Source organism: Coregonus clupeaformis, chromosome 15 (assembly GCF_020615455.1).
Source record: "Coregonus clupeaformis isolate EN_2021a chromosome 15, ASM2061545v1, whole genome shotgun sequence".
In the NCBI taxonomy this organism is placed as follows: Eukaryota; Metazoa; Chordata; class Actinopteri; order Salmoniformes; family Salmonidae; genus Coregonus; species Coregonus clupeaformis.
Window position 1 is genome coordinate 46893478 of NC_059206.1, and position 16291 is coordinate 46909768.

The 16291-nt window shown below is 46.8% G+C and overlaps 1 protein-coding gene across 3 annotated transcripts in view; it reads left to right on the top strand.

Annotated features, from left to right (window-relative positions):
- Nucleotides 1–8260: 8260 nt before the first annotated feature.
- Nucleotides 8261–16291, top strand: part of amacr (alpha-methylacyl-CoA racemase) — a 35501-nt gene continuing 27470 nt past the window's right edge. Inside the window, exons 1-3 of one of the 3 annotated variants that reach the window (XM_041897858.1) lie at nucleotides 8261–8346; nucleotides 8694–9029; nucleotides 13553–13696. In XM_041897858.1, coding sequence (XP_041753792.1) covers nucleotides 8723–9029; nucleotides 13553–13696 — 451 coding nt within the window. In that variant the 5' untranslated portion in view covers nucleotides 8261–8346; nucleotides 8694–8722. The remainder of the gene's footprint in view (nucleotides 8347–8693; nucleotides 9030–13552; nucleotides 13697–16291) is intronic. The other 2 variants (XM_041897859.1, XM_041897860.1) reach the window with 2 other exon arrangements.

Below are 16291 nucleotides of genomic sequence, written 5' to 3' on the forward strand. Positions count from 1 at the left end.
CCAAGTGCTTAGTGTGTGTGTTCCCCAGTGATGGAGCGGCGTATCGGGCTGAGGGTGGTGAAACGTCTGGGCACGCTCATCTGGTGGTCGGAGACCGGAGGGGCTGAAGATCGGAGAGTAGTCGAGGTCCAGAAGGCAGGTTGGGATAGACGGGGCAGTAGAACAAGGAGGCAGTCAAGAAAGGATCGGTATCACAAACAGGAGTCAGAGCGCAGACAGGCAGGTTACTGGTCCGGGTTTGAAGACGATCTGACAGGGCTTGGCTGAAAAACAGGGCTTGATATACTGGGAGAGGTAGTGGGGGAAATGCAGTTCAGCTGGCAGAGTAATTAGAACAGAGTGAGGCAAGGTGAGGATGGTGAGTGGGAAATGCAGTGCAGCTGGCCAGGTAACAAGAGCAGAGCAGGGCAGGTGGAGCTAGTTAGGCTGAGTAGAGAGAGGGAGGTGAGCAGAGTGGAAGATAATTGAATGCAATTAATGTTGCTACCAGGGAGAGAGAGTGCTCATGACAGGACCCCCCTCAAGGGACGGCCCCAGAAGTCCCAAGAACAACATCATGCCGGGAGGGTGGAGGGGGAGCAGGCGGCGGGTCAGAACTCCTCCGAGCGGTCAGTGAATCTCCTCATCCTCAGAAGGAGCTGGAGGGTCACGGTCGGGAGACAGGACAGGCACTGAGACAGGAGCAGAGGCGGGCCGGACGGGCTAGGAACCCCTCTTGGACGGCCCCTACGGATTGCAGGCTGATCAGGATGTAGTCGGTGGAAGTCAGTGATAAGGGTCCGGTCCACTATCCTCCTGGCCGGGATCCAGGTCCTCTCCTCTGGACCATATCCCTCCCAATCAACGAGGTACTGGAGACCCCTACCCCTTCGCCTAGGCGGAGCAGCCGCCGGACGGTGAAGACAGGACCGCCATCTACGAGGCGCGGAGGAGGTGGCGCCGGAGCTGCAGGGACCAGGGGACTTTCATGGACCGGCTTGACCTTGGAGACGTGGAAGGTGGGGTGGACCCGCATGGAAGCTGGGCAACTGAAGTCGGACCGCCGTTGGACTGATGACTTTCTGCACAGGAAAAGGACCAATGAAGCGAGGGGCCAGCTTTTCGTGATACAACCCGCAGCGGCAGATCCCGGGCAGACAGCCAGACCTTCTGACCAACCCGGTAAGTAGGTGCTGGGGTCCTCCGTCGGTTGGCACCGACGGCGTAGCTGGTTCCAGACTTCAGGAGCACAGTGCGAGCCTGGGCCCAAGTGCGGCGGCAGCGGCCGGGCATACGCAAGAGCAGACGGACAGGTGGCATCCGCCTCCTGGCTGGCAAACAGTGGAGGTTGATACCCGTAGACACACTGAAAGGGGGAGAGCCGGTGGAGGAACTGGTGAGTGAATTATGGGCATATTCCACCCAGAGCAGGTGTTGAGCCCAGGCCCGGGGGATTTTGGGAAGCCACACACCTCAGTGCCTTCTCCAGCTCCTGGTTCATGCGTTCAGTCTGGCCGTTTGACTGCGGGTGGAATCCAGACGATAGGCTGGGGTGGCCCCAAGGAGACGACAGAACTCCTTCCAAAAGGTTGCTGAGAATTGCGGGCCCCGGTCTGACACTATATCCTGGGGTAGGCCATGGATACGAAACACATGTTCCAGGACCACCTGGGAGGTCTCTTTAGCAGAGGGTAGTTTGGGAAGGGGGCACGGAGTGGGTCATCTTACTAAAGCGGTCAACAATGGTAAGGATGACTGTGTGTCCGTCAGAGGGCGGAAGGCCCGTAACAAAGTCCAGTGAAACGTGGGACCAGGGCCTCTTGTGTATGAGTAGAGGTTGCAGCAACCCAGCAGGAGGCTGGTTGGGAGTCTTGTTTCGGTTACAAGTGGGACAAGCTCGGATGAATTCTCGGACATCCCGTCTCATCCCCGCCACCAGAACCGCTGGCGGACCAGATGAAGGGTGCGAGTGATGCCGGGATGACAGGCCAGACGGGATTCGTGCCCCCACTGAATCACAGGTGACCTGAGATTTGCTGGAACAAACAGACGGTTGGGGGCGCTGGTGCTTGGACCTGGCTGGTCCCGAAGAGCCTCCATGACCTGCTTCTCGATCTCCCAGGTGAGGGCCGCACGACCAAGTGGCTGGGAAGAATGGGAGCTGTCATGGCGGTGGTCTCGTCCCTTCTGAAACATCCGGGGAAGAGCATCAGGTTTGATGTTGCGAGATCCCGGGCGGTAGGAGAGCGTGAAATTGAAGCGCGTAAGAACAGAGACCACCGCTGTTGACGGGAGTTCAGCCTCCTGGCTGTTTGGATATACTCCAGGTTCTTGTGGTCTGTCCACACTACGAATGGTTCCTTTGACCCCTCTAACCAGTGCCGCCATTCTTCAAGGGCGAGCTTGACAGCCAACAGCTCGCGGTTCCCAATGTCGTAGTTGCATTCGGCAGGGGTTAGCAGACGGGAGTAGAAGGCACAGGGGTGCATCTTGCCATCCTCAGCTGCTCTTTGAGAAAGCACTGCCCCCACTCCCACGTCCGAAGCATCTACCTCCACCACAAACTGCCTTGCTGCATCTGGCATCTGGAGGATGGGAGCAGAAGTGAAACATGTCTTGAGGATATTGAAGGCCTTATCAGCAGCTGATGTCCATTGGTACGGTTGTTTAGTGCTGGTTAGCGCCGTGAGGGGTGCAGCCACTGTGCTATAGTTTCTGATGAATCTCCTATAAAAGTTGGCAAAGCCCAGGAACTGTTGCAACTTCTTCCGAGACTCAGGAACTGGCCAGGAAGTGACAGCCGACACCTTCGTGAGATCCATCTGAATGCTGCCCTCGGTCACCACATACCCCAGGAATGAAACGGTCTTGGCATGGAACTCGCACTTCTCTGCCTTCACGAAAAGAGAGTTCTCCAGCAGGCGGCGCAGGACCAACCGGACGTGGTGCGTGTGTTCTGACAGAGTCTTTGAGAATATTAAAATATCGTCAAGGTACACAAATACGAACGTATTTAGCATGTCCCCTGAGGATATCATTCACTAGGGCTTGAAAAACTGCTGGGGCATTGGTGAGGCCGAAGGGCATGACGAGATATTCATAGTGGCCGGTTGGTGTGTTGAACGCTGTCTTCCATTCGTCTCCCTCCTCATCCGCACCAGATGGTAGGCATTGCGAAGGTCCAGCTTAGTGAATACAGTGGCTCCCTGCAGCAGTTCGAAGGCAGACGAAAGTAAGGGCAGTGGTAGCGATTCTTAACCGTGATGTCGTTCAGACCCCGGTAATCTATGCATGGACGAAGAGAACCGTCCTTCTTGCCGACAAAGAAGAATCCCGCTCCCTGCGAGGGAAGACGACGGTCTAATTATCCCGGAGGCAGAGAGTCATTAATGTAGTCCTCCATGGCCTTTCTTTCCGGGGCTGACAGTGAATACAGACGACCCTTGGGAGGTGCTGTGCCAGGCAGGAGATCAATCGCGCAGTCATAGGGTCTGTGTGGGGGTAGAGATGTCGCCTTGGATTTGTTGAACACCTCTTTCAGGCTGTGGTAACAGGCCGGAACATTGGATATGTCGGAGGTAGCGCTAGATCCTTCCCGGTGAACGGGCAGGGTGGCCCCCTTAAACAGGTCTGGTGACAACTCCTTCCCCACTCACGGACTGTTCCTGTCTCCCAGTCGATGTGGGGGTTGTGCTGACGGAGCCACGGGTATCCAAGAATGAGTGGTTGGCCAGGTGAGTGTAGGAGGTGAAACTGGATGGACTCCTGGTGGTTTCCTGACAGCAGGATTGTCACAGGGGCGGAGATATGAGTGACAGTGCCAAGATGATGCCCATCCAGGGCTCGTGCAGGAATGGGTTGTGTCAGTTGATGATGGTTCACGCCCAGTTGCTGTGCAAGCTCAGGGTCCATGATGTTTGCTTCGGCCCGGAATCCACAAGGGCGGCCAATGTATGAGTCTTGTCAGAAAGCTGAAGGCGGAGATGAAGCAGGGTCTTTCGGATGGAGGGAGACTGAAGGCTTGTTGAGCTCACCCGGATCTCCCCTACACCTGGTGAGCTGCGGCTTTTGCCGGACAAGTAGCGACACGGTGATTCTCGCCACCACAGTAGAGGCAAAGGTTGGAGCTTAGACGGCGCCGACGCTCCTCGGGAGTCAGAGAGGCACGGCCAATCTCCATGGGCTCAGGCTGATTGAGTTGGCTATGGGACTTGACAGGCAGGGGCTGGACAGAAGCGGTATCGACCCGAGTACGGATGGCAGGTTGACTGAGACGGCCCTTCTCCCTCCTCCCGGGTCTGTACGGCGGTCAATGCGAGACGGCAAGGTCAATGGCGGCATCAAGCGTTGAGGGCGGGTCATGGGAAACAAGCTCGTCCTTGATATAGTCCGCCAGGCTATGGAGGAAGGCTTGCACCAGTGCCTCTGGGTTAAACGAGCTTTGACTGGCCAGGGTACGAAAGTCAATGGAGAAGTCTGCCACTGTCCGATTGCCCTGACGGATGGTGAGCAGAGCTTGTGACCGCTTCGGCTGTTGGCGAGCCTAGGTCAAAGACCTTTAACATCTCCTCCTCAAAGGCACTGAAGGAGGCACAGGCTGGGGTTTGCCGGTCGAATTCCGCCGTTCCCCACAACCGAGCTCGACCGGTGAGATGTGTGATGACATACCCCACCTTGGCTCCCTCTGTTGAGAAAGTCCTGGGCTGTAGTGCAAACTGGATTCGGCAGCTGCTCGAGAATGGTCTTACTTGCTTCTGGTTGCCATCAAAGCGTTCGGGTTCCCAATCCTTGGTTCAGGAGCGTGGGGATCTGGTGGCAGCACTGCCGGGCCTGCAGCATTGGGACCTCCAGCGGAGGGATGAAGGAGTATCGGTGGTACAGGAACAAAAGGACCAGGGGGGGTGCAGGTGGAGTAGCCGGGCTTGGAGTAGTTGCAGGGCTTGGGCTAGCTGTTGTTGCTGCAGTTGGAACTGTTGTTGCTGCTGGTTGTAGCTGGAGAAGGGAAGCGATGTCGCCAGCCATCCGATTTATGTCTCCCTCAGAGCGTTCCAGTCGCTGTAGGGCAGTCCTCTCTGGCTCTTCCTCCATCGTGGTCAGGGAGTGCGCTGGGTCCATGATGGTCAGATCGTTCTGTCACGAACAGAAGAGGACCCAAGAGCGCAAGTTCAAATTCAGAGTTCTTTATTCAAGGTTACAGGCGGGAAGAGGAGTCCCAGGGGTGTCAGGGGTCTTTCAGGGTCCTCCTGTGGGTACCTGTGCTCGGGGGTCACCAAATGTCCGGGGTGTCCAGTCCAAGTGCTTAGGTGTGTGTTCCCCAGTGATGGAGCGGCGTATCGGGCTGAGGGTGGTGAAACGTCTGGGCACGCTCATCTGGTGGTCGGAGACCGGAGGGGCTGAAGATCGGAGAGTAGTCGAGGTCCAGAAGGCAGGTTGGGATAGACGGGGCAGTAGAACAAGGAGGCAGTCAAGAAAGGATCGGTATCACAAACAGGAGTCAGAGCGCAGACAGGCAGGTTACTGGTCCGGGTTTGAAGACGATCTGACAGGGCTTGGCTGAAAAACAGGGCTTGATATACTGGGAGAGGTAGTGGGGAAATGCAGTTCAGCTGGCAGAGTAATTAGAACAGAGTGAGGCAAGGTGAGGATGGTGAGTGGGAAATGCAGTGCAGCTGGCCAGGTAACAAGAGCAGAGCAGGGCAGGTGGAGCTAGTTAGGCTGAGTAGAGAGAGGGAGGTGAGCAGAGTGGAAGATAATTGAATGCAATTAATGTTGCTACCAGGGAGAGAGAGTGCTCATGACAGTAATATGTACATATGGGTAGAGTATACAGTGGAACAATTCTCATTCTTAACAATGAGTTAAAATATAGGGTAATTACTGTGCTTATCACCAAGAACACTACTGTTATTCCCCACTGTTATTCAGCCTTATTCTAAAATTGATTAAATAAAACATTTCCCTCATCAATCTACACACAATACACCATAATGACAAATCAAAAACAGTTTTTTATAAATTTTTGCAGAAGTATTAAAAATAAAAAATTGAAAAATCACATTTACATAAGTATTCAGACCCTTTACTCAGTACTTTGTTGAAGCACCTTTGGCAGCGATTACTGCCTCGAGTCTTCTTGGGTATGATGCTACAAGCTTGGCACAACTGTTTTTGAGGAGTTTCTCCCATTCATCTCTGCAGAGACTCTCAAGCTCTGTCAGGTTGGATGGGGAGCGTCGCTGCACAGCTATTTTCAGGTCTCTCCAGAGATGTTCGATCGGGTTCAAGTCCAGGCTCTGGCTGGGCCACTCAAGGACATTCAGAGACTTGTCCCGAAGCCATTCCTGCATTGTCTTGGCTTTGTGCTTAGGGTCGTTGTTCTGTTGGAAGGTGAACCTTCACCCCAGTCTGAGGTCCTGAGCACTCTGGAGCAGGTTTTCATCAAGGATCTCTCTGTACTTTGCTCCGTTCATCTTTCCTTCGATCCTGACTAGTCTCCCAGTCCCTACTGCTGAAAAACATTACCACAGCATGATGCTGCCACCACCATGCTTCACCGTAAGGATGGTGCCAGGTTTCCTCCAGACGTGATGCTTTGCATTCAGGCCAAAGAGTTCAATCTTGGTTTCATCAGACCAGAGAATCTTGTTTCTCATGGTCTGAGAGTCCTTTAGGTGCCTTTTGGCAAACTCCAAGCGGGCTGTCATGTGCCTTTTACTGAGGAGTGGTTTTCGTCTGGCCACTCTACCATAAAGGCCTGATTGGTGGAGTGCTGCAGAGATGGTTGTCCTTCTGGAAGGTTCTCCCATCTCTACAGAGGAACTATGGAGCTCTGTCAGAGTGACCATGAGGTTCTTGGTCACTTCCCTGACCAAGGCCCTTCTCCCCCGATTGCTCAGTTTGGCCGGGCGGCCAGCTCTAGGAAGAGTCTTGGTGGTTCCAAACTTCTTCCATTTAAGAATGATAGAGCCACTGTGTTCTTGGGACCTTCAATGCTGCAGACATTTTTTGGTACCCTTCCCCAGATCTGTGCCTCGACACAATCCTGTCTCGGAGCTCTACAGACAATTCCTTCGACCTCATTGCTTAGTTTTTAGCTCTGACATGCTTTGTCAACTGTGGGACCTTATATAGACAGGTGTGTGCCTTTCCAAATCATGTCCAATCAATTGAATTTACCATAGGTGGACTCCAATCGAGTTGTAGAAACATCAGAAGGATGATCAATGGAAACAGGATGCACCTGAGCTCAATTTTGAGTCTCATAGCAAATGGTCTGAATACTTATGTAAATCAGGTAGTTCTGTTTTGTATTTTTTATGAATTTCTTAAAATTACTAAAAACATGTTTTCGCTATGTCATTATGGGGTATTGTGAATAGATTGATGAGGGGAAAAAATTATGTAATCAATTTTAGAATAAGGCAGTAATGTATATAAATGTGGAAAAAGGGAAGGGATCTGAATACTTTCCGAATGCACTGTATAATTTTTGACCTTTTATTATTGTGCACGTGCACAACTCATAAACACATAATATTTTGTCTATGTAGAGTAAGATGATGGCAAGGATCTTCAACTAGTAGGCATAAACCACCTGAATATTGATATACATTAGATTATTCTTGAAGGTTGGGTGGTTTTGAGAAAAAAATATTGTTATAACAAGAACATTTTCAAACACCCAGCTCTTGGGAAACATAGATCAGGGGTTGCCAACCCTCCTGGAGAGCAAGCAGGATTTTCTTCCAGCCCTATTTTAAAGAGATAGTTCACCCAAATAACAAAATCCAAAATGTTTGTGTCCTTACCTTGAAAGCAGTCTGTGGACAAGGAGACTGCAATCTATGATTTAGTTACCCACTGCAATCAACCATTAATATTAGTATTTCCTGTGCAGAGCCTTGGTGTAGTGGTAACACTCTTCGGCACTTGTTGCATACAACTTTCCACCTGAGAACAGAGATCAATCCCTAGCTCCAACCGTCCCACTGTTTCTTCCATTTGCCTGTCTACCCATCTCATTTAATTACTGTCTGAATAAAGTGTCAAACCACCTAAAAAATATGTTTAAAAAATATTAGCATACTTAAAATGTCATCCCAGAAAGTAACAAGTTTTTCGAATTTTGAGTGTTGATTTATTTTTCAAAGCATCCTGAATATGCCTGACCTGTGTTTTTTATTTGTTTTATAGGCCTAAGCCATGTAATTTGCTTCTATTCTCCACCAATGACTGTATATATGAGTTCTCCATGCTTAGTGATTATTTAAAGACTACAATTCCCGTGCACCCCCAGGAGTTTGGCGTCATCCGGAAGTGCCAGTAGTCAGAAATATTTTGTTCACGTTTTGTTGTTGTCCAGCAAAGGTAGGTGTTTCTGAGTTTCTATGAAATAGACTAATGCCCAAACACTAAAATTGAATACTTTAGACATTGGCACATGTACTGCGTGTTCGCTATTTATCTACATAGCATGCCAAAAGAGAACTTAGCCTACGAAGCTAGATAGTGGTGGAAGCAACTCTGCCAAGTGAACTATGACCCATATTCATTGTACGTTGGCCGCAGCAGTCATTGATTATATTTATATTCAACAAAACCTTTTATCAAGCTATTTTGGATGCACAATAGCATGTAACAAAATGTAATTACTATTAATATATCTAGTTAATAAAGGTTTTAATATACTTTAATTGTCCTTTTTGTTATGATAGGCTAATCACACTGTATCACACTGAATTGCATGTTCATTACATCACATACAATACATCAGAACACCCATCTTACAACAGCGGGTCGATTCATGGCGCTTGCTGGTGTGCGTGTCATCGAGCTTGCGGGCCTGGCCCCAGTGCCCTTCTGCGGCATGATTCTGGCTGACTTTGGCGCCAAGGTGATCCGCGTGGACCGGACCAAGGTTGCAATGGCAATGGACACGCAGGCTCGAGGCAAGCGCTCGGTGGCGATCAACCTGAAGAGCCCAGAGGGAGTAGCTGTGCTGAAAAGACTCTGCATCCAATCAGATGTTGTCCTTGAACCCTTCCGCAAAGGTCAGAGATGTTCATATTGTGAAAATGCCCCCTTATAGATTAGACATGGCATATGGGGTTATTGAATGCCACTTATCTATAGAAACATGGTCAATTATTGACAGGTGATAGAGATGAGAGTCAGGGTTAAAGGTTTGTAATTTGTTTCCATTCATGTGGTACAATTCAAACTTACTTTTCAAGGTCCAGCAGTAACTCCTGCACCCATAATGTGTGTGCACATGTGAGCATGCGTGTACTGTATCAATCATTTACTAAACGAAGAGAGCAACGTTACAGATGTTCACCAAGGTCTGATTGGGAGTGGATGTACTATACAGTGTAAGAAAATGCATTTGAATGCACCAACTGGTGTTGGCTAAGTCATAAATAAAACAGGGAAGGGATTCCCATACACAGTTTGATTGTTCCCACATGTGTTCTGCCCAGAACACACATGTCAAAGTGAAACGTGTGATGGACCTATAAGCCTTTGACGCATTATAGGTTTATCCATAGACAGCAATGCGTAGACCAGTGCATTTTATTTTCAGCTCAGAAATCAAAATGGAACAATTTCCTACTGGATTCGGAGGGACATCTTCCAAGTGTGCAGTGCACTTTGGACACATTCCAATATATAGTATCAGAAATTGCAACAAATTCATAAAACATTTTTTACCTTGAAAGGAGACTTCTTGCTAATCAAGGGAACGCTCTTTATTTTAATGTAGAAAGCCTAAAATGTTTAATGAATCATAGTTGTCCAAAAACAAATGTAGTCCACTGATTTCCCTATTAAATGTGTCGATGTGGCCATTACTAAACACAACAATTAAAACCAGAGTGAAATCAATTGCTCTCATCTGGTCTCCTGCTGTGCTGGGTTACAATTTATTGAGTTTCTCATCATTTGGTGTAAAAAAGGCTAAGCTCTCTGCTCAGGTTAAATGCAGAAGACACATACAGGCCATGGAAGAACTGGGACATTTTCAGTTTCCAGGAATTGTGTACAGATCCTTGCGTAATGGTGTGATGGCGGCAGGTGAATGGCATGACAATGGGCCTCAAGATCTTGGCACAGTATCTCTGTGCATTCAAATTGCCATCGATAAAATGCAATTGTGTTCGTTGTCCGTAGCTTATGCCTGCCCATACCATAACCCCACCGCCACCATGGAGCACTCTGTTCACAACGTTGACATCAGCAAACCGCTCGCTCACATGACGCCATACACGCTGTCTGACATATGCCCGGTACAGTTGAAGCCGGGATTCATCCGTTAAGAGCACACTTCTCCAGCGTGCCAGTGGCCATCGAAGGTGAGCATTTGCCCACTGAAGTCGGTTATGACGCCGAACTGCAGTCAGGTCAAGACCCAGGTGAGGCTGACAAGCACACAGATGAACTTGCCTGAGACGGTTTCTGACAGTTTGGCCAGAAATTCTTCGGTTGTGCAAACCCACAGTTTCATCAGCTGTCCGGGTGGCTTGTCATAGACGATCCCGCAGGTGAAGCAGCTGAATGTGGAGGTCCTTGGGCTGGCGTAGATGCACATGGTCTGTGGTTCTGAGGCCGCTTGGACATACTGCCAAATTCTCTAAAACGACATTTTTAAGCCTCGGCTTATGGTAGAGACATTAACATTAAATTCTCTGGCAATAGCTCTGGTGGACATTCCTGCAGTCAGCATTCCAATTGCACGCTCTCTCAACTTCAGACATCTGTGGCATTGTGATGTGTGACAAAACTGCACATTTTAGAGTGGCCTTTTATTGTCCCCAGCCACAAGGTGCACCTGTGTAGTGATCATGCTGTTTAATCAGCTTCTTGATATGCCACACCTGTCAAGTGGATGGATTATCTTGGCAAAGGAGAAATGCTCACTAACAGGGATGTAAACAAATGTGTGCACAGAATTTGAGAGATATAAGCTTTTTGTGCGTATGGAACATTTCTGGGATATTTTATTTCAGCTCATGAAACATGAGATCCAATACGTAATATGGTACACTAATCATAGTTCGGTTGTAATCCAGAAACGTTAGAAAATGTATCTAGATCCTCTGAGGCTGTGCAGGGATCCAAATTGTGGATTTAAAAGAAAACATGAGTCGTCAGCGTACAATGACACCTTTGTTTTTAAGCCCTGGATTTCTAGGTCCTTGATATCATTGTTTGATCTGATTTTAAAAGCTAACATTTTGATGGCCATAATAAAGAGATATGCCCATAGTGGACAACCCTGTTTTACTCCTCTTGACCGTTTAATACTTTCGTACTATTTTACACCTGGGGTTACTATACATACAGGTAAAAGTCAGTAAATTAGAATATTTTGAAAAACTTGATTTATTTCAGTAATTGCATTCAAAAGGTGTAACTTGTACATTATATTTATTCATTGCACACAGACTGATGCATTCAAATGTTTATTTCATTTAATTTTGATGATTTGAAGTGGCAACAAATGAAAATCCAAAATTCCGTGTGTCACAAAATTAGAATATTACTTAAGGCTAATACAAAAAAGGGATTTTTTAGAAATGTTGGCCAACTGAAAAGTATGAAAATGAAAAATATGAGCATGTACAATACTCAATACTTGGTTGGAGCTCCTTTTGCCTCAATTACTGCATTAATGCGGCGTGGCATGGAGTCGATGGGTTTCTGGCACTGCTCCAGGTGTTATGAGAGCCCAGGTTGCTCTGATAGTGGCCTTCAACTCTTCTGCGTTGTTGGGTCTGGCATTCTGCATCTCCTTTTCACAATACCCCACAGATTTTCTATGGGGCTAAGGTCAGGGGAGTTGGCTGGCCAATTTAGAACAGAAATACCATGGTCGAAACCAGGCACTGGGTAGATTTTTGCGCTGTGTGCAGGCGCCAAGTCCTGTTGGAACCTGAAATCTCCATTCTCCATAGAGCAGGTTGCAGCAGGAAGCATGAAGTGCTCTAAAACTTGCTGGTAGAGCGGCTGCGTTGACCCTGGATCTCAGGAAACAGAGTGGACCGACACCCAGCAGATGACATGGCACCCCAAACCATCACTGATGGTGGAAACTTTACACTAACTTCAGGCAACGTGGATCCTGTGCCTCTCCTGTCTTCCTCCAGACTCTGGGACCTCGATTTCCAAAGGAAATGCAAAAATTTGCTTTCGTCAGAAAACATGACTTTAGACCACTCAGCAGCAGTCCAGCTCTTTTTTTCCTTAGCCCAGGTGAGGCGGCTTTTCGCGCTGTTTCTTGGTCAGCAGTGGCTTGACCACGAGGTATGCGGCAGTTGAAGCCCATGTCTTTCAAGCGTCTCTTGGTGGTGGATCTTGAAGCCCTGACTCCAGCAGCTGTCCACTCCTTGTGAATCTCCCCCACATTTTTGAATGGTTTTTTTTTCACAATCTTGACTAGGGCGCGGTGATCCCTATCGCTTGTACACTTTTTCTGACCACAGTTTTTCCTTCCCTTTGCCTCTCTATTAATGTGTTTGGACACAGAGCTCTGAGAACAGCCAGCCTCTTCTGCAATAACCTTTTGTGTCTTTCCCTCCTTGTGCAATGTGTCGATGGTCGCCTTTTTGGACAGCTGTCAAATCTGAGTCTTCCCCATGTTTGTGTAGGCTTCAGAACTGGACCGAGAGACCATTTAAAGCCCTTTGCAGGTGTTTTGAGTTAATCAGCTGATTAGTTTGTGGCACCAGGTGTCTTCAAAATGTAACCCTTACACAATATTCTAATTTTTGTGACACTGCGGAATTTTGGATTTTCATTTTGTTGCCACTTCAAATCATCAAAATTAAATGAAATAAACATTTGAATGCATCAGTCTGTGTGCAATGAATAAATATAATGTACAAGTTACACCTTTTGAATGCAATTACTGAAATAAATCAAGTTTTTCAAAATATTCTAATTTACTGACTTTTACCTGTACATTTAGCCCATTGGATAAGAGATTATCTTAAATTTAAAAAATCTATCTATCTAAATTGTAGTCGTACTTTATCGAAGGCCTTTTCAAAATCAACTATGAATACACTATTAACAGAAAAAACAATCTTCAGTTAGTGGAGATGGAGGAGACTGAATTGAAAACAACATATGCTTAAAGTACTTTGCTTCCTCTTTCAAAATATAGTTTGTTGATTCATGGATGACTCCGTAAATTGTTACATGTTTCTGTAAATTATTTTTGGTAGTATTTCTATGTTGAAAGTTAGCTGTAGTTACTTTCCCACTTCACTCTATTCAGCTGGTGGCTGTGTTGAAAGGACATTTTCCCCAGGGTTCGCACTGTGGTTGGTGTATCTGATGGTCATATGAGTGCAGAGTGTATAGAAATAGACTGCCAGACAGTGTCCCTTGTTTGCAAGAGGCTGTAGTTGCTTTGTGGTGCGTTGCCTTCTGTTTCTGGGTATGTGGTGTGAGTGTTTGGTTTTGAATAAGCTGGGCCTGGCTAATGGTACACTTTAATGTTGCTCCTCTGTACTTTTATTCCTAATTTGAAGATATGTAAAGTATCCTTTAACTGTGTGTTTCTGTGTAGGAGTTATGGAGAAGCTGGGCCTGGGTCCAGAGGAGCTACTGAAGGAGAACCCTCGTCTGATCTACGCACGCCTCACCGGCTACGGCCAGAGTGGAGCCTACGCCAAGGCTGCTGGTCACGACATCAACTACCTCGCCATGTCAGGTAGAAACAACTTCACTTTACATCCATCCAGGACATAAGATGTGGAACAGCTTCAGTTGAAAATCAGATATAGAAATACTGATTATTCAATGGCATATTATTTAGGACTGATAGCACTACAACTAATGAATGGTCTCGATGGCAACCATCTAGGTCATTACACGAATAGAGTGCCATTTTTGCGCTCCTTTTGATATTTTAAATAGAAATTATGCACCAATATTGTATTTTAAAAGCCTGTTATATATTATATTACAAGTGTCCTTTAACCCTTAGCCTACAATAGTCGCGCCCCCGCGGAAATCGAATTAACATAATAAAACAATCCACATGTTTTTTGCATGGGCTGCTTCTCAATTTACCGCATCTGCCGATATCGCCCTTCTTCATCTGCGGTGAAAGGTAGCAGTGCTTGTCAGACCATGAGACATCCCGAAAATCGGTCTTCTCACGAAAACGTCTGTAGAGTCTGAACGGTTTGGACTATTATGACCACTCTTTTGAAAGATGAGACTCTCGCGAACACGGTGTTGTTCTCCGTTTTGCTCTAGGACTCCCACAAGCCTCACAAGCCTCGTCTGAAGTTCCCTGGTATCAAAATGATAGTTTAGTGCCTAAAATAAGGGGGTAAATACATGTAAAAATATATATATATATATATATATATATATATATATATATAAAACAATATACAGTGAGGAAAAAAAAGTATTTGATCCCTGCTGATTTTGTGCGTTTGCCCACTGACAAAGACATGATCAGTCTATCATTTTAATGGTAGGTTTTATTTGAACAGTGAGAGACAGAATAACAACAAAAAAATCCAGAAAAACGCATGTCAAAAAATGTTATAAATTGATTTGCATTTTAATGAAGGAAATAAGTAGTTGACCCCCTCTCAATCAGAAAGATTTCTGGCTCCCAGGTGTCTTTTATACAGGTTCACGAGCTGAGATTAGGAGCACACTCTTAAAGGGAGTGCTCCTAATCTCAGCTTGTTACCTGTATAAAAGACACCTGTCTACAGAAGCAATCAATCAATCCAAACTTTCCACCATGGCCAAGACCAAAGAGCTCTCCAATGATGTCAGGGACAAGATTGTAGACCTACACATGGCTGGAATGGGCTACAAGACCATCGCCAAGCAGCTTGGTGAGAAGGTGACAACAGTTGGTGTGATTATTCGCAAATGGAAGAAACACAAAAGAACTGTCAATCTCCCTCTGCCTGGGGCTCCATGCAAGATCTCACCTCGTGGAGTTGCAATGATCATGAGAACGGTGAGGAATCAGCCCAGAACTACACGGGAGGATCTTGTCAATGATCTCAAGGCAGCTGAGACCATAGTCACCAAGAAAACAATTGGTAACACACTACGCCATGAAGGACTGAAATCCTGCAGCGCTCGCAGATCCACCTGCTCAAGAAAGCACATATACAGGCCCGTCTGAAGTTTGCCAATAACATCTGAATGATTCAGAGTGGAGAACTGGGTGAAAGTGTTGTGGTCAGATGAGACCAAATCGAGCTCTTTGGCATTAACTCAACTCGCCGGTTTGGAGGAGGAGGAATGCTGCCTATGACCCCAAGAACACCATCCCCACCATCAAACATGGAGGTGAAAACATTATGCTTTGGGGGTGTTTTTTCTGCTAAGGGGACAGGACAACTTCACAGCATTAGGGGACGATGGACACGCCATGTGCCGTCAAATCTTGGGTGAGAACCTCCTTCCCTCAGCCAGGCCATTGAAAATGGGTTGTGGATGGGTATTCCAGCATGACAATGACCCAAAACACATGGCCAAGGCAACAAAGGAGTGGCTCAAGAAGAAGCACATTAAGGTCCTGGATTGGCCTAGCCAGTCTCCAGACCTTAATTCCATAGAAAATCTGTGGAGGGTCCTGAAGGTTCGAGTTGCCAAACCTCAGGCTCGAAACCTTAATGACTTGGAGAAGATCTGCAGAGAGGAGTGGGACAAAATCCCTCCTGAGATGTGTGCAAACCTGGTGGCCAACTACAAGAAACGTCTGACCTCTGTGATTGCCAACAAGGTTTTTGCCACCAAGTACTAAGTCATGTTTTGCAGAGGGGTCAAATACTTATTTCCCTCATTAAAATGCAAATCAATTTATAACATTTTTGACATGCGTTTTTCAGGATTTTTTTGTTGTTATTCTGTCTCTCACTGTTCAAATAAACCTACCATTAAAATTATAGACTGATCATGTCTTTGTCAGTGGGCAAACGTGCAAAATCAGCAGGAGATCAAATACTTTTTTCCCCTCACTGTATATGTTTCCTGATCTTTCTTATATCTCTCAGATATAGGACAGACACTTCAGAACAAACTTCCTTCTTAGATATTTTTTGGGACTATGTTGTTCCATGTAGTGAATCTGTTATTCAATGCGTTTCTATTGGCTAATAGCAGGAATGCCAAATTCAGTGTTTCATCCAATATTTTTTTGATATCTTAAAGGGGTCTTAATTCTAAATCAGATTGCTAAATAATCCTTGGTATGACCATCTTAAAACAATTCCATATGTTAGCGTGAACTCGTTTTAATATGGTGAACCTATTCCTTTTAAAA